We start from the raw sequence: 18,280 nt of genomic DNA on the forward strand, positions 1-18,280 counted from the left end.
AAGAAAACAACCCAGGGGCCGGCCCCATGGCTGAGCGGTTAAGTTCACACGCTCTGCTTTGGCAGCCCAGGGTTTCACTGGTTCAGACCCCGGGCATGGACATGGCACCGCTCATCAGGCCATGCTGAGGCAGCATCCCACATGCCACAAGTAGAAGGACACACAACTAAGAATATACAACTATGTACCTGAGGGCTTTGGGGAGAGACAAATAATAATAATAAAATCTTTAGGGCGGGCCCCGTGGCCGAGTGGTTAAGTTCATGCGCTCCGCTCGGTGTCCCAGGGTTTCCTCAGTTCGGATCCTGGGTGCAGACATGGCACCGCTCATCAAGCCATACTGAGGCGGCGTCCCACATGACACAACTAGAAGGACCCACAACTAAAACTATACAACTATGTACCGGGGGGCTTTGGGGAGAAAAAGGAAAAATAAAATCTTTAAAAAAAAATCTTTAAAAAATAAAACAACCCAGTTAAAAAATAGGCAAAGAACAGAATAAGCAATTTCCCAGAAATATAAACAGCCAATAAAGAAATAAAAGATGTTCAAACTCACAAGTAATCTGGCAACTGCAAATTAAAACAAAATTTTTTGCCCATTATATTAGTAAAAATGTACAAGATTGATAATATCAAGTGTTGGCAAGTATGTAAGGATATAGGCACTTTCATAAGTGCTGGTGCAATGCAGAATGATACACAGACGATCTGAAGGGCAGATTGGCAGTATCTTTCAAAGCTGAAAATATGCATACCCTTTAAGCAACAATTCTAGGCACCTATTCTAGCGGTATTCTAGAATATTTGCACAAGAGACAAGAATAACTGATGTTCATTTGAGTGTTGTTAGTAATTTGCAAAAACTGAGACAACTTAGATGTTAATCAATAAAGGAACTGTTAAATAAATTACAGTAATTCAAACTGAAATACAATCAGCTGTTAAAAAGTATGTACTGACAGGATGAGATCTCAAAGGCACATTGCTAAGTTTTAAAAAAAGAGGTAGAGAAAAAATATATTATCATTCCACTGATTTTAAAACGTTACACATAGATATATAGATTATAAATAGAAACTGCATATATTGCATAGAAAAAAGACTAGAAGAAAACCCATCAAACAGGGGAGGGGCCAGCCCTGTGGCAGAGTGGTTAAGTTCACTCGCTCTGCTTCAGCGGCCCAGGGTTTCGCCAGTTCGGATCCTGGGCGCGGACATGGCACCGCTCATTAAGCCATGCTGAGGCAGCGTCCCATATAGCACAACTGGAAGGACCCACAACTAAAAATATACAACTACTTACCAGGGGGCTTTGGGAGAAAAAGGGAAAAAAAAACAAAACAGAAGGGAATCTTTGCTTCTTAGCCTCTAAATACAGTATTATTTTTTTAAAAGACTGTTTTTTTCTCTTTCTTTAAATTAAGCATACAATTTAAATATTTATAAAATTTTTAAGTGTTTTAAAAAAAGACAACCAGGGAAGTCAAGAAAGAAAAATACTGGGGCTGGCCCCGTGGCCCAGTGGTTAAGTTCGCGCGCTCCCCTGTAGACAGCCCAGTGTTTCGTTGGTTTGAGTCCTGGGCGCAGACGTGGCACTGCTCGTCAGGCCACGCTGAGGCAGCGTCCCACATGCCACAACTAGAAGGACCCACAACGAAGAATACACAACTATGTACTGGGGGGCTTTGGGGAGAAAAAGGAAAAAAATAAAATCTTTAAATAAAAAAAAAGAAAGAAAAATACTAAATATGGGAAAATATTCAACTTCACAGGAAATCAAAGAAATGGAAATTTAAAATGAGATCTAACTTTTCACCTATCATGTAGAATAAATTGTTTTTGGTTTGTTCAATGTCTGTTTACTATTGCTACTGTAAGCGCTGGGAAACTAATACTTTCTCCCACTCATCCCTGGAGTAGTGTAAATGGATAGAACCTTTCCAGAGGGTATCTGTATCAAAGAAAAGTTCTTCAGGCTCTCCCGTGGAGGGTGAGAGTTAAGGAATACTTTTAGGCCCTTATCTTCTTTACACATCCTCAACTACTTTTTCAGTTTTCAACCCTTTTGGTGGAGAAGTTTCATTCTCTGCTCTCAAGGTTCTTCCTCTCCTCTCATTCTCTTGCTCTAGACCCTTCCTGGAAAAACATCTCAATGCCTCAAAAATAATGCACACAAAAAACACGGGCACCCAACCCACTTAGTTAAAAGGTGTTAGAAAATACAAGAATCTCATTCACAACCATGTGCTATTCCTGCTAAAATCTATACAGATGAGGGACTGCTGCAGAAAGTCAACTCAATGAAAAAAACTACATCATTGACTTACCTTCAAATCTGCATGTATTTCTTAAGAATATTATGTATTACAACAGAGTCGTAGCCATCCACTTTTTTTAAGACACAAAAACATTTATTAAAATGGGCCAGCAATGCAGCCGGACACAGAAAAATGAAACAGTAATATAATAAACCGAATATAGGACGATTTTGAATAAATTATCCAAATGTACTTATCCTAAGTAGGAAGTATAAGAAGGAAGGGAAACAAGTAATCAGTTTGTTCTGTCTTCTATCAGTAGTCTCCTAACACTGGTTTCCTAAAGTTAGCTGAGAGCATCTATAACTCTACATATAGCAATTATTAAACATAATTTGGCAATGTGGTACAGTGGAAGGAACACTTAATTGGAAATCAGGACACCTGGTATATTGCATCTGTGTGACTTTGGGCAAGTCATTTAAAAGTTCTCTAGGCTCTAGTTTCCTCAGTATAAAAGGAATGTATTAAACTAGTTGACCTCTAAGCATTCAACTAAGCATCAACACTTCACTGAGGGTATTTACAATTCTCACTTAGATTTTTTTTTTGAAGATTTTAATTTTCCTTTGTCTCCCCAAAGCCCCCTGGTACATAGTTGTGTATTTTTAGTTGTGGGTCCTTCTAGTTGTGGCATGTGGGATGCCTCCTCAGAATGGCTTGATGAGCGGTGCCATGTCCGTGCCCAGGATCCGAAACGGCGAAACCCTGGGCCGCCGAAGGGGAGCATGCAAAGTTAACCACTCAGGCATGGGGCAGGCCCCTCACTTAGATTTTTAAAGAAATCATGAACTAAGATAAAATTTGAATTTCAACCAGAAAATCAGATTTTGGATTTTGGAATATAGAATTTAAAAAATCCAAAAGCAAACATGTAAATACATGGGACACGTATATATTTTTTTCTCAATACAAAAACTACAGTACAAAAGCCTGACTCAATCCCTTAAAGGCCATTGTAATAACATTTGCCCTATATACGAATATAGATAACTATTTCTACTATTAAAATGATCACTTTCTGGAAGCTTACAGATGTTAACAATTGCTTGTTACAATTATTTTCCCAAGCATAGCTCCCTATACAATTATATACATGAATATGGTAATTTACTCGGTTCTCTATATAACAGTACAAACCACACACTTACCATCATGCTAATATTCAAATTAGTTCCCTATACATAGTGTAAATATTTGAGGGGGAAAAAATCTACAAATAAAAATACAGTTTGAATTCTGGTCTTCTGGCCAATTGCACCTTTAATCTCTGATCCCCTTACCCCCATCCCAGGACTCCACCCCTGCGAAAGAAAGGAAACCTGCTTAGGTTTTTCCAATCACATGTATTTCCAACTACAATCCCTAATCTACCATTTACTAGCTCTGGGATCTTTGGCAACTTCCTTCAGTTTTTAAGCTTCAGTCATCCATTTCTTATCTTTAAATTTGAAGTACTAGTACCAGCTGAAGAGCAGAATGTTGGGAAGATAAAGTGAGATAATATGTGCCTGTCACATTAATAATCACCCAATGAATGTTAGCTATTATGCTTATTACTAATATTGAGCTAAGAATGTCCAGTGATATTCATTTTAAAAGAGTACTAAAGGAGGCCGGCCCAGTGGCCAAGTGATTAAAGTTCCACGTGCTCCGCTTTGGCGGCCAGGTTTGTGGGTTCTGATCCCAGGCATGGACTTACTCCACTCATCAGCCATGCTGATGAGGCATCCCATATACAAAATAGAGGAAGACTGGTACACATGGTAGCTCAGGGCTAATCTTCCTCAAGCAAAAAAAGAGGAGGATTGGCAATGGATGTGAGCTCGGAGTGAATCTTCCTCATAAAAAAAAAGTACAAAAAAAAGACTATTAAATTATGAACTGACCCGTGAATTTTCTCCTCAGGCTTCCATTCTAACTTTTATATCTTCTGAGAAATTTAATACATGTTTTATTGATCCAGCATACAGTTTAGAACTTGCTAAATATTTTGTAATTTTTTAAATTACTTCCTTTGGGAGAAAAAAATTTATTTCCTTTTTAGTCTTGTCAACTACTATGTAAACTCCTCAGGGCCAGAACCTTGTTTCATAAGCCTATGTTTATATATTGTGCTTATTATATTGTAATTATTTGTTTCTCTATCACTCTTCCTTCCTAGGCTCTGAGCAATTCCAAAGTAGAGAGCAAGACTTACTTGTATTTGTATCCTGAAGGCTTAGCAATCAGACACAAAGTAGGTCTCAATAAATGTTTGTTGAATGGATAAATAAATTAATCTTTTTTCCCCGCTGCAACGCCTTACACAGTACTCTACACATAATAAGAACTCAGTAAAGCTCATTAATAAATTCATGCAGAAATCTTTTGGACCCAACCACATAAAGCTTTATCTTGCCTCAGAAAAGCACTTATACTTTAAAGTTTAGCTACTGACATTACGAATTAACAGTTTTAGTCTAACACATATCAAATAAAGAGGTTCAATGACTAACTACATCAAGGCTGGCTCTAGAAGGATTTAAAATCCATTATTCTAATTAAGGAATTTGTGACGCTTAACATGGAAAAATCCAGTTACATAATCAAAAGAGAGGTTATCCCTTGCAAATTTATAGCTACAAAAGATAGTGAGAAAAATTATCAGAAAGCTTGTATCTATAGATTGAAACGGATAAATTATTTTTTACGACTGAATTGAAGCCACTGTTTTCACTAGATAAAGAGTTAACCAGCAAAGTGGTCCAAATCTGTCTCTAGAAAACAATCCTTGAGATTCCGAGACTAAATGTTTTGCCCTCTCCGCAATTTTAACTCCCGGGAGACTCCTTCTATTTCCAGATTGACAGACATTCAAAATCTGTTCTGTCTCCTAAAATAAAAGGTCATCCACTTCTTAAAAAGCAAATAACTAAACAGGCACACTTTGGGAACACTAGGTTTTATATTCAACTAACTAAAACTATCCCTAGTGTTCAGCCTGCTGCTGCTGCAAAGAAACACTTTTCTTAGTGTTTAAGTTACATCGTGGAAGGTTTAAGTGTTGTACTGCACATCCTTTCACTGTATCATCTAAACTGATTTTTACACTGCACATATAATTTCATAAGTACATCGTAAAGGAATTCTACACTTGAATGAATCTGGGAAGAAATATGATCTTAGCACACACCCCCTTCTTCCAACTCAATATGCTCCAGAGGAAGCACCTCCTAGGCTTTTTTCTCAAGAATTTCTCTCTCCCGCCCCCACCCCACACTTCTAGAGCAGCAATCATTCATTATCCCACTCACAGTCTCTCCATTGAAAGAACCTTCCCAACTAATACTAGACCACCAGGACCCTCCTTTCACAACTCAGATTTCATATGGGATTTCTTTGGTAGGGACGCGGGGCGGTGAAGGTCTGGGACGCCACCATTCCCCCACGCCATTTAGGACTCGGGTCCTGGCGCGCAATCTCCGACCAGCCTCAGGCGCATCCCGGGGAGCTGTGAAGATCTGACACTGCACCCCGTTCCCCCCACCCTCCCGCCCCTGCCATCCCGACCAGTGCAAAGCAAACTGGGCCCAACCTCTGTGTTCCCATTCAACATACCCTCCTCCTCGCTGTACCCCATTTCTTCCCACGTATTCCTCGATGTAGCCCGGTCCCTTTATCCAACTCTGAGTCCCCTGTAATCCTCTTGCTCCCAACACACACACCCTTCTACGCTCCAGCCCCTACCCCTTGAACCCTACTACACCCCAGTCCCTCCCCCTGGACCTCCCAGCAGCTCCAGTCTCCCCGCGTGCCCTAGTGCAAACTGGCGCCCTGTCCCTATACCCACAGGACCCAGGTCCTTCCCCACACGTCACACTTGGACCCCTTCCTCCCGCGACCCGACCTTCCCCACCCCCTCCCTAGGCACTACCCCCTGTACCCTGATACCTCCGGCCCCGCCCCCTTGAGGGTGTCGCACTCACAGCTCCTGCTGCCGCATCCTTAACCGCCGCGGCTGCTATAGCTACAGGGAGCCAAGGCAACCAGCTCTCGCGACACTTTCCTCAGCTACGGCGAGAACAGGCAAGAAAAGCCTCTCGCAAGAAAGTAAATGAGTCAGGCTTGAGACTGCTAAGTATGTCTCGCGATAGTACATACTGTGTAAGATGGCGACTGCACAGCTTTTTAGGGGTGGCTTGGAGAGGTTTGGAAGTGGACGAGGGCGGGGAAGAATCTTGAGCTGCCCGGAAAGCCGGAAAACTATCGTAGGCAGGACAATCTGGGATAGAGGAAGTTAGTATGGCGAAGCCTACACTGGAATTAATATTACGGATGTGGTCTTCTTTTCCCAAGTGCTTCAAAGGCAGTGTCGCCTTTAACTGAAGTTCCGTTTTCTCGGCGTTTTCCTTCTGGATGCAGAGTAGTTAGAGATAGAGCGAGCAAGCCAGAAACTGATTTTCCCATATCATTACCTTCCTTCAGAAAGTTTTCATCCGTCCTTCCCCTACCCTGGTTTGCAAATGGTATTTGGCTTCACAGAAATGTTTACGTTTACCCACAGGTGCCCCACCCCCATCAGTTCGCCGGACCAAAATAGGGGAAAAAAGTAAAAAGAAAAATTATATTTAAGCACTGGTGTTTGGCCTTGAATGCGGAAGAGGACGGCATTGGTGTGTGATTTGAACTTTGTACTTGTTGCTTGCCGCCCTATGGACACATCTTTAGTGACTTTCTCCACACTTAGTTGTATGGCTTTCTCTCGCTGCTCTCAGACAACTGTAAATGCAGACTGATGGAGTAGCATGTGGGATAGAAGGGGAATTTAAAGAACATAGGGGAACAAATAAGGGAATAGAAATAATAAATGGAGAATCCATTTTCTTTTCTCCGAAGCCTCTAAATAGTTCTCATAATCTATCCCAGTGCTGTCCAGTAAAAATGCATGTCGAGCCACATTATGCAATTTAAAATTTCCAGTAGCCACATTCTTAAAAAGTAAAAAATATGAAATTAATTTTGGTAATTTGTTTAACCCTAAGTATTCAAAATATCATTTCAACATGTAATCAATATTTTAAAATTATTAATGAGATATTTTACGTTCTTTTTTTCATACTAAGTCTTCAAAATCCAGTGTTTATATTTACAGAGCATCTCAGTTCAGACTAGGCACATTTCACGAGCTCAATAGCCACATGTGGCTAGTGGCTACAGTTGGACAGTGAAGTTCTAGACCCTAGACTAGGGAATACACTATCTGGGTGACTTTAGGGGCATAGTATTATGGGCATGTGGTTTATGTAAAAGAAACCCTTGAAGTTGCTAACTCAAATGGCTGCAGAGCTTAGGCATGTAACAATAAAAGGTGACCTGGTGTAAAACAATAAGTAGTAGTGGGAACTAGGACGCATGGGTGGAGTACAAGCTCCCATCTACAAGGGAGCTCTCCTGAGCTCCGAAGTTTTAAAACACAGCGATGGCAAACAGAAGATGTCTATGAGCAGTATAGACAACTAGCTCTGCTGCCAATATGTGGCCTCTGTGAACCACGGTATTCAAATATATGAAACATTTTTGAAGGAAGGATGTTTTAACAGAAGAATAGTGTTCAGACAAAGGGACAGCAAAGCTTGAGGATTTGACTGGATTTCTGGCTGGGTCCTGTACAAGTGTGCACCATTGCAACTTCTGATAATTGACTTTCAAGTAGACTTTTCTAGTAGGATGATTTCAAACCAACCTGGGCTCCTTGTAAATTAATAAGCTTCTATCATGATTTTTTGTTGTATTTAAGATTTCAGACAGTTTGAGCTTGGAAAAATTAAGTTTCTAGGTTTTCAGAGCTATTGACTAGCAGACCCTGGACTTTTTTTTACCCCAACTTTAAGGGTAGGTTTTTAGTTGGGAAGGCTCATGGACTTTTAAACAGGAGAATCTGATGAAAGTTATGAACCCTTATCCAGATCCTGTCTGTGTTCTACCTGTATTCCCTCAGCCTAACCCAAAGTTCACTACAGCTTTGGTAGACAGATCCTGTACAAGCCCATAGCCTCCTACTTCAAACATCTGAGTATCTCTTTTCCTACAAGTGCCAGCAGAGTTAACATTTCCAGCAGCAATCTGCAACCAATGAGAGATGGCATTTGGTGGCTAAGTACTCCAGTTCCTCACTCCCTCAGTGGGGCAATTCTGAGGTATGTTCTACTTTAGTGTTTCGCAAAATTTACTAACACATAAGAATCACCTGGAGAGATTAATAAAGCACATTATTGAGTTTGCACTTTTAACCAAGCTCCCAGGAGATAATGATGCTGCCAGTCCATGGACCACTCATTGAATAGCATTTTTCTCAGAATCCCCAATGATATTCAGCCCCAGTTGCCCAAAGCGCCTTTACTGGCTTTTTCTCACTCACTGCTTGGATTCTGGGATCACTTCCCAAATTAACTACTTGCATCCATATCTTTGTTTCAAGGTCTGTTTGGGGGGAAATCCAAACTATGACAAGACTCTTCTTAGAAAAATGCACAGAGAAATAGAGTTTTGCGTACAAGTTTAGAGGAAGTATGAATCTCCTGAAATTTATTTAGGTTGTTAACAGAAAGTGACCAGGGGAAATGTCATGTGACTCAAGGTCTGTGAAAATTGATTCAGTCTATGCAGAGTCTAGCACTTAATATAATCATTAACGGGTCATGGAGTTGACTAAATTTAGCCAGCTCTCCTCAGAAATTATTTTCCTACATCCTATTACATTATCTCTTTATTCTTCCTGGTCTGCATCACTCTTACTTTGTGGAACATAGTAGTAAGTCTGGGACTTTAAAGAAACCCATGCTTGAAATCAATAAAAAGAATATTGCTACTCATTCCTATTGGACTCCCATGGTTTCTTTCCAATCACAGTGCTTTCTGGACGCAACTGCAGTGCCCCTGTGACTCTTAGATCTTTCTTGCTGTGTTCACACATAGCCAGGCATACTATAACTGCAGCCAGTTTCTCCCACTTCCTTCCGGATTCCAACATAGCTCCCTATTCTCTTTCATCCTTTTGGGAATCTGTAACCTTTGACACATACATTCCCAAGCCCAGTCTGGTGTCATCTGGAAACTTTATGGCATGCTCTAGTTCTGTGATAATTGGGTAATCCTGATTATCCCAATTTCTAATCAGTTACATAAACAGACCTAATACCAGGATCACCAACACCCATTTCCTAATCAAAGCACACAATAGCTTCTTAGCTTTGCCCACATGTGGGCCAGCACATGTATTTGTACGTGATTATCTGTCTTATGTACTACTGAATAAATATGTCTTTGTATACACCTATGAATGTGGTTTCATGGGTGTGGGTGTGGGTGTGTAAGCAACCAGAGCTCGGGTCTGGTCTTGAAGTCTGAATAATGAATGTTAAGTATTTTACTTTAATTAGTCTCTGTGCATTGTTAGCCTCAGTTTTTGTCTGCCCTCAAATATCAGAGGAAGAATGAGTTCATTTCCTTGAAGTTTATTGACTGTTACCAGTGGCAAAGCAAATTCCATAAAAGAGCACGTTCTATACAGAGCAAGTGAAAGGGGAGCTCTGAGGAAGGACGCTTGGAGTGGGGACTTGGAGTGAAGGATGGAAAGACAAATCTCTCCCTCCTTTTTCCCTCCATTCCCACAGGATACTGGATTTACAGTGAGGGTATCCTGATCGGCATTCCCTCTCCAAATTGGAACCAGAGAGGGGAAACTTCATGCAAAGTAGAGGAGGAAACACCTCACAGCTCCTCTGTTTCTCCATCCAAGGGGATGCCAATATCCACGTTGTAGTCTACAGGCTCCCCGGAGCTCAGCCAGGGGATAGGGGTTCGATTGAAAGAAGGCCTGTTGGAGAGGTTCTGGTTATAGAGGACCAGGGGTTCACTCAGCAGGGGCCCCAGGTCAAACTTGGGCATCTGGAAAGTCATGCGTTTGGAGGCCTTCTCATATCCACCATAAGGCATTGCTGTCCTGAAAAGGGGACACATTTTAAAAACATTTTTAAATTAATAACTAGAAAAAAAGGAACAGAGTTTTATCAGTGAGATGTCACCCTGATTTGAGGATGGGGAAGTCTGTGAATTCTAGTTCCAGATACAACTAGAGAACTTCTGCACTCCTTATTCTTCTTCTCACTTAGCACTCCAAGGTTTGCTTATTTCCCCAAAGCTAACAATGAAAAAGGAGTCCAGTGGTATTAGATAGAGAGTCTCATGGATAGTTGTGACCCAGACCAGCGTTTCAGAGAAAGTGACTCCAAACACTATAGACCCAAAGGTCTGAGGCCACCTTAAATTACAATGTAGAGACTCCCCTCAAAACCCTTACCCCACCTCCAGTGGATAGTGCATGGCCTGGATGAGAAGAATTAATATTTCCTGGAAAATCCAGGCTCTTTAGGACCAAATGCAAAAGCACTTCTCCAGCACTTCCCTATCCTGCTTTCACACAGATCTCCTATCCACAGTCTAGAGAAGCCCAATTCCAAAAGAATAGATATTTAAGCCTTACTAAAGTAGGGTATTAAGAAATAGAATCATACTAATGGAATCCTAAACTTGAATGAAGAGAGTCTCAAGAGGCTTCAAATGTGTAATATTATTCTCATTTTACAGTCAAGGCAACCAAGGCTTAGAAGTAGTGTGACTTTCCTATGCCCACACAGCTAATAAATGGCCTATGAACTAAAATTCAAATCCTGCCTCCCAGCAAATTTTTTCTTCATCTTACCATACTGTTTCTCTGAACTACAATGAAAAGAGAAAAGGCCTTCAGTTAGGGCCCCCATATTCCTCCCATGCCTCCTCAGCCTCCTTCTGAAACATTTGAACCAAAGTCTCCATCCCAACTAAGGACATGTTGCCACACAGTAGAATGCATCTGGTTCCTTCCCCACCAAGCCTACCTGTTGAAGGACTTATATTGGGGGAGTTCAGCTTTGGCCCCGTAGGCCAGCAGGTCAATGCCCAGTTCCACTTTTTGCTGGGGATCAACCCCCATGGCTCTCTCCCATGGGGAAATATAGGTCTTGAACACAGTGATATGTTTTCCTTCTCCACCTGCCTGGTCTCCTGGCAGCCATGGGAGGGAAAAGTAACACAAATAATAGCAGTTAGTAGCCAGTGGAAATTAGTTTCACACATCTGCTGTAGGGAAGTTGCTGGGGCCAGGGAGCAAAGGTATAACATCCTGGTAATTGTATAAGGTTTGTAGAATAATAACAGGCTGGGGTCAGATCTGTAACTAACACTGAAAAGCCAGAAAGGTGACTGAGAGACAAGGCTTCTGGATGGAACAGACACATCTGTATCCCCCTGGACCCAGAGAGTACATCGAGACATCTCAGAAGCCTCCTCTGTGCCCTACACCTAGTCTAGGCCTCACTTCTGGAGATATTTCTTCTTAGGGACCAGACGCATTACTCTTGGGTGAGGATACTTGCCTGTTCCTGTCTCGCCAACCCCTGCTGTGCCAGCAACTCCTCCTCTGCCAGTCTGGCCCCCAGGACCTCCTGTACCTCCAGATTGAGACTCAGGGCCCTGATGGTGCTGCTGGTCAGAGCCATACTGTCCAGCAGAGCCACTTCCTCCTGCCTGGCCTCTGCCACTGCCCTTGCTGTAGGAGAATCCCTGACCAGCTGTGCCCAGCTGTCCCCCCACTGTGGGAAGGAACTTCTGGAAGTGATCCTGAAAAGAAAGGACAAAGTGAGGGGAAGATTAGCAAAGGGTATGGGGAATATACAAAGACACAGGTGAGCATTGAAAGGAGGAGGTGATCAAAGACAGTGGACAACCCGAACACACTGAATCCTCTGAGATTCCTCCCTCCAGTAGGTGGATAGTACATACCCTGAATGAGAGGAATTAAACTCTCCTTAAGGGGTAGGACCCCGTTGGCTCAGTTCCTCCAATGACACCTTAGGAGAGAGGCAACCCATTCTCCATACTCCCCTTTCCCATCCTTACCAGGGCAAAGGGGACCAAGACTTCTGCTCAACTAAAATTTCAGAGGGTGGAGTTGGCTTAGAGAACCCAGACTTGATTTGAAGAACTAGAGAGATCTCCGCCCCTCCCCCTCCTCATCTTGTGTAATAGACAGAAGTCTCTTTTCTCTTTCTCTTCCTCTCCCTCTCTCCTCTTGGTGCCTGTTGGACCAGGACTTCCCGACAGTGAAACTGCAGTGGATGGGGGAAGGGTGGCCAAAAGGGTAACACTGGATTCATCCCCAAAGCCTAAAAATAACATCGCCAACTCCTTCAGGAGGCTCTCCTGGCCACCCCACCATGCACACCCCCATGCTCCACCCAGTGTAACCAGACCCAGGCAGGGAGGAGGACTTTTGGCCTCCTAAAGTTAGAGATGACTGGCTCAGCATTTTTACTGTGCTCCTACATACAGGCCAATGACAGAAACTCCTGCCCCTGGCCCCATATAGACATCTATTTCCACTCTCCCCTGGCTGCCCAGGGAAGGTGGAGGGGAAAGAAAGGAAATGGAGAAGATCCTCACCTACTCCGCTATAACATCTTGTGCCTGGCCCCTCTCCAATCCCTACTTCTCTTTGGAGAAGGATCCTGACTAGGGGAAGTAGGATCTTAAAGGATGGTTTCAGTCCCCATATCTGGGGTCCTTAGACTGAACCTTTAGATAAAAGAATGGCTCAAGAAGGAGATGGCTATAAAAATTCACTTAACTCTTTCTAGAGTTGCCAGATTTAGCAAAGAAAATTACAGGACACCAGTTCAATTTGCATCCCAGATAACCAACAGTACTTCTTTAGTATAAATATTCCCCAACATTGCATGGAACATATTTATATATAAGAGAGTATTCATCATGTATCTGAAGTTCAAATTTAACTGGGTGTCCTGTATTTTTCAAATTTAATTTAATTTTTATGTCCCGGATATTGCATGGGACATACTTTACTAAAAAAGGATTCATGTGTATCTCAACTTTACAATACAGGACTGGGCTTCCTGAGTTTTATCTGGCAACGTTATCTTTAACACAACCATACTGGGAAGGAATTTTCTCCTGAGGTTGTGGTACTCCCCATCCCCCTTCACTAGCTCTCAAATAGTCACTTAGTTTCAAAGGTGAGCTGTTACTTGCCCTTGTGCTATTGGGGCTCAATATATCTGGGGGTTTAATGAGCTTATAAATTGGCAAGGAGAGGAGCTTGGTGATGTTTTGGAGATTCAGGGCCTACCAAGAAGCTGTCCGGAAAGGCACTAGTCTTGAGAATAGTAAAGTTCCGAACTCACCATTGAGCTGTCAGAGAAGACATCAGGGTGGTTTTCATAGATAAATTTCTCCACTCGCATCTGCCGCAATTTGAACATCTTGGAGCCCCGGTTAGTAAGCAGCGACAGCTCCTCCAACATCACATCCCTTGGGACACTGATCTTCTTGCCCAGGTTCAGGCCTGAGCTCTCCTGTCCACCTTTTTGTGAAGTAGGGAGGAAAAGACAAGGGAAAGAGGAAAGTAGGGTTTTGGGGCTTAGAATGCGGACACCATCTACAACTAAGTGTTTGTGTCTCAGCAGAGATCACTGAGGGAAGCAGATGCTGTCTGTGATATCTGATCAAATTCTGTCTAGTTTGTGAGAGATTTTGATTTCCTGCACTTGGAGTTGGAGAGAATGCATGGGAACTGGGGTGCAGAGTAGGAATACTGGGGATACTAGAGCGGAGATGGTGAATGGGGTAAAAAAGGGGCAAGGGGCACAGGGCAAAATGAGTAAAGGAACGTCATAGATGGAGACCACTGGGGAAACTGTAGTGTGGGGGAAAGCCCAAAGGCCAACACTGTGTGGAATTGGCCACCTCTAAATATAGACTCCTGTCTTAACTTCTTTTCCTTCTCTTCCCCTCAGGGAATTCTGGCTGCGAACAGCCTCTAGGTATTGAGAGAGCTCTTCACAGGCATGTACTCCTACCACCCCCGGGAAAAATGCCTGAGCAGTTTTCCATTTTAAGTGCTTACACAGGCTCCCAAGCTCTGGGGAAAGAAGTAAGGAAATTAATCATTTATCGAGACCTTATTCTGTGCCAGTCTCTATCATATAGATTTTCTTCCTCAAACATCCCTCACTGACCTGTGGGGCCTCTCGTCCTGGACCTGCACTGGCAAGATGGCATGGGTGTTATTGTCTCAGATTACAAGGTGAAAAGGGTAGAAGGGTAAGTAGTCAGTGTTGAATCCTTTCTCCCTCTGTCTCTCTCCTCCCCACCCCGGAAATCCTCTTGTCTCTTTATGTCTCTTCACCCTAAGACATATAGAACCTTATGATATTTCTGGGACTCTTGGGCCAGAGATACTCTTAATACGTCCCACACTAGGTAGGTGCAAACATGTCATACCTCCCGTGAGTTCCATGATCAGTTTGCTGGATTTCCTCTTCTTGTTGGGGGCCGGGGTTCCCGAGAGTGGCATTGTGGAGGCAGATTCAGCCTGGATAGGGTGGGAAGGGGGAGGTGGAGGATGGACAGGGACTGGGAAAGCTGAGTGTCTACAGTAAGGCAGTACTTCTTAACCTGGAGTTAAGGGCTTCAGGGAGCAAAATTTCATTAGATTTCCAAAGAAATATATATTCTCCTAAAAGGTGAACACTTACTGCTTCAGGACTTCTCTTCTGGGGAGGCAGGGCAGAAAGCATAGATGCACCCCCTGCCCCTATCTTCTACCAGCCTCTTTTCACCTATTTTACATAGAGCTGCTACAGGGATGAGGAACACAGTGTGTGTTGGGGGGAAGAGTATCAAACAAACAAACAACACAGGCAGGGCAATGCACCCAGGTTTCACCGGCTTGGCATGACTTGAAGTTTTACTTGCATGAGGATCTCAGATTGGGGCTGTCATTCCAAGCTCTGGTCTCTCCTCAGTCTTCCCTAAGCCCAGAGTGGGGTGGGAGGTGGGGAAGAAAAATGTTCTGCCAGGGTTGAGGAGATGCAGCCAAAAACATTCCCCATAGGAAGGAGAGGTTGTTGCTCCTCCACTGGGCCAGCTGGAACATAGCCTGGGAGGTCACAGCAGTGTTTTCCGCTCCCTTTCAGTCACTCCCGCCCCAGACCCCCGAACTGGAGTGGAGAGGCGGTCAGGGGACATTTGAACCTTGATGCATGTCAATTCAGCAATATCATAGCAGTGGGGAATTGAGAGAAGACAGGAACATAATAATCTCACAGTGGAGGGGGACAAGCTGGGAAAAGATACAAACTCCAGCTCCTCCTTATCAGAAGCTAGTACTCAGCAAAATGCTGTCTTCTGCTGAGTCCTATCTCAACAACACATCTGCAATTCTACTGCCTTAATGGGGTCTGCTGAGGCCAGAATCCAGGGACTGCTAAATAGACTCTCCCTGGACCTCTCTCAGCCCCAACCAGGTTCTTTTTTCCATCTAACCTCTCAGACCCCCTTTCCATTCCTCCAGTGCCTCCCCCAACATCTCCATCCCTGCCCCCTCCATCCCCAGCCCTTCTCCTTCCAACTCTCTGTGGCTCCCCTAAACTGGACAGCTGGGAGCTGAGCATAGATGGGGGGGGGGGCAACTCCCCCAGGATCAAGGGTCACTATTGCAGACACAGACACAGCTGTCAGCAGAGTGGGCTCCAGCAGCTCTGGCCAAAGAGCTAGAGACTTACCGGCTGCTCAGGCGGTAGTCAGCCCTCCCTGGGGTCCAGCAGCTTTGGAGGACTGAGCTGCTATGACCGGAGAGCCCGAGCTGGGCAGGTGTGGGGGAAGCACTGGCAGTGGGGGAGGGAGGGTGGTTATTAATAGAGATGATGAGTGCAAGCAGCTCAAATGGCACAGGGGGTACTGAGACCCTGAAACCAAGATCCTGCCCTTGCCCAGAGGCAGGAAGGGGAGAAAAGGCCTTTGGGATTCTCCCACTAAGCTGTCTGAACTAGGGATCAGTCTGCCCAGGGACTCCCCTTCCTTGGCTCCTAGAGTCTGAGATCCAAAGAAGCATTCAGGGAGAAATTGAAAACTGAGAAGAGAGGAAGCAGGCAGCAAGTAGTGGAGAGGAATTCAGAGTGGGAGAGTGAGAACCTAGAGAACAGGTCTGGAGAGCCACTCAGAGCCAATCCTGGCCAGAGCTGGAGGGACACGCAGGTGCATTTTGGATGTGAGAGGACTTAAGGCTCTCTGTTTGGGGAAGGGAAGTCTGTTCACAATGGAGCTGCTCTTTGAAAGTTCCTGGATGGGTTGGTTTTTCCTCTGGGAGGATCAGTTCCTGGCAGAATAAGGGACAAAATGAACCAAATCCAGTGCTTCCTAGGCTGTCAGTGATGATGTGGGGAAGACTTGACCAATTTTTGCCTCTTCACCCCCATTTGCTGTTGAGGTGCTCAGTTCAGCCTGCTCTGCTGGATAGATGTCAATGTCTTCCTGAAAAGTACATGTAGGCTTCTGCCATGCCAGGGCCTTACTCTCTGAGGTTTCTACTTGGGATTTTCTTCAGAGGGAGCATATACCCCATGGGATCTGGACTGTCCCATTCACACTGTTTCAGAGGAGTCTCTGGGAAGGGGCACAAGCTTGAGAACCCCCATGAAGGAAACCTGTCATTTGCCTACTCCCTTCCTCAGTAGCTGCATGAACATCTTAGATCCTCCTTCACCTTCTGCTCAGGTTCTTTAACCAGTTGCTCCTACAACTCTGCTATAGCCACCACCACACTGTTGTGGCTGCCTTAGGAAGTGGCTTTTGTAGCTCCCAGAATAGCCTTCTGTCCCTCCGTGAGCATTCTACTCTTTCTGACCATGCCCTTTTCCCATCTTTTTTTTCTGAAAGATTGGCACTGAGTTAACATCTGTTGCCATCTTCTTTTTTTAAAAAAATTTATTTACTTTTTCCTTCTCCTCCCCAAAGCTCCTCAGTACATAGTTGTATATTCTAGCTATAGGTCCTTCTGGTTGTGCTACGTGGGATGCTGCCTCAGCGTGGCTTGATGAGCAGTGCCATGTCTGCACCCAGGATCCTAACTGGTGAAACCCTGGGCCACTGAAGGAGAGTGCGCGAACTTAACCAGTTGGTCACGGGGCTGGCCCTGCCTCTTTTCCCATCTTGAACTTTTCAGGTTCAGTCTAGGGGCTGAAAAGTCACCCTACCCACCTCTAGTTGGCCTCTGCCTAGACTTGTTTAATCTCCACATCCCTCATCTTTTGTCCTCCCTCTCCATTCCCTCCTAACCCAAAGAAGCAATTAGAAGAAAAAAACATAAATAACAAAAGGTGATTTCATCATCACTACCATCCTCTTCTCAAAAACAAAGACAAAACAAAATTTTGGTCTCCTATGATGGAGTACCTAGAACTACCAAGTGGATGAACACAGAATATTTAGCCTATGCTCTCTGAGCCCTTCCTTTGGAATTCTGAGAGACTGTGTACTTAGGAGCATGAGTCACGGGCCTGGTTATTGACACAAATATGCCCCCTGCTGGTAAAATTGGGGCAACAGAACTTTCCTTCTCAGAAGTCTAATTCTAGCCCGCCTTCCAGTGCCTTTTCTTCTCTCAATCCACCCTGATGCACTTTCTCTCCTTCTTCCTTCTTCCCTCTCCCATCGCACCTTCACCTCCAGCCATTGATTTCCTTTCATTTAATTCCTAGCGACCAGTTAACATGGTTGCTTTCTTCCTCCAGGGAGCTAGAAAATACTGATGGCAAAAGGCTCAGAGGGCCTTTCTGACTTCTCTTTGTTCTATAAGCTGAGGACTTGCCTGGGAAATATGGAGCAGGTGATGAGAAAGGGGAGAATCTGAACGGAGAATGTGGGAAGAGGGAACCAAAGGGAGTGGTGGAGGTGGTTAAATTGGAGCTGGACAGAATTGGTAGAGAAAAGACCAGGTGGTAAAGGGCAAAAGGATGAAAAATAAGAGGTCAGGAATGGAGAGGGAGATCAGGAATCAGGAGATCAGAGAAATGGGTTAGAGA

The 18,280-nt window shown here is 44.0% G+C and overlaps 2 protein-coding genes across 20 annotated transcripts in view; both read right to left on the minus strand.

The window, feature by feature from the left end:
* USP54 (ubiquitin specific peptidase 54) overlaps nt 1-6,450 on the minus strand; it is a 113,401-nt gene extending 106,951 nt beyond the window's left edge. For 10 of the 18 annotated variants that reach the window (XR_011423218.1, XR_011423211.1, XR_011423216.1 and 7 more), the window contains exon 1: nt 6,290-6,450. The gene's annotated coding sequence lies outside the window, so the exon portion shown is untranslated. The remainder of the gene's footprint in view (nt 1-6,289) is intronic. The other 8 variants (XM_070227185.1, XM_070227167.1, XM_070227176.1 and 5 more) reach the window with 1 other exon arrangement.
* A 3,351-nt stretch (nt 6,451-9,801) lies between these two features.
* Nucleotides 9,802-16,383, minus strand: MYOZ1 (myozenin 1). Of its 2 annotated transcripts, none has more exons than XM_001503898.6 (6): nt 15,983-16,383; nt 14,700-14,790; nt 13,601-13,779; nt 11,777-12,020; nt 11,240-11,405; nt 9,802-10,305 (listed from the first exon to the last, which is right to left on the minus strand). In XM_001503898.6, exons 2-6 carry the CDS (start codon nt 14,770-14,772, stop codon nt 10,074-10,076), a joined length of 894 nt encoding a protein of 297 aa, XP_001503948.1. In that variant the 5' UTR covers nt 14,773-14,790; nt 15,983-16,383; the 3' UTR covers nt 9,802-10,073. The 2 variants fall into 2 exon arrangements, with proteins under 2 accessions (XP_001503948.1, XP_070083631.1); XM_070227530.1 differs by lacking the exon at nt 15,983-16,383 and adding an exon at nt 14,954-15,964.
* Nucleotides 16,384-18,280: the final 1,897 nt, after the last annotated feature.

This window comes from Equus caballus, chromosome 1 (genome assembly GCF_041296265.1).
Source record: "Equus caballus isolate H_3958 breed thoroughbred chromosome 1, TB-T2T, whole genome shotgun sequence".
Taxonomy (NCBI): domain Eukaryota; kingdom Metazoa; phylum Chordata; class Mammalia; order Perissodactyla; family Equidae; genus Equus; species Equus caballus.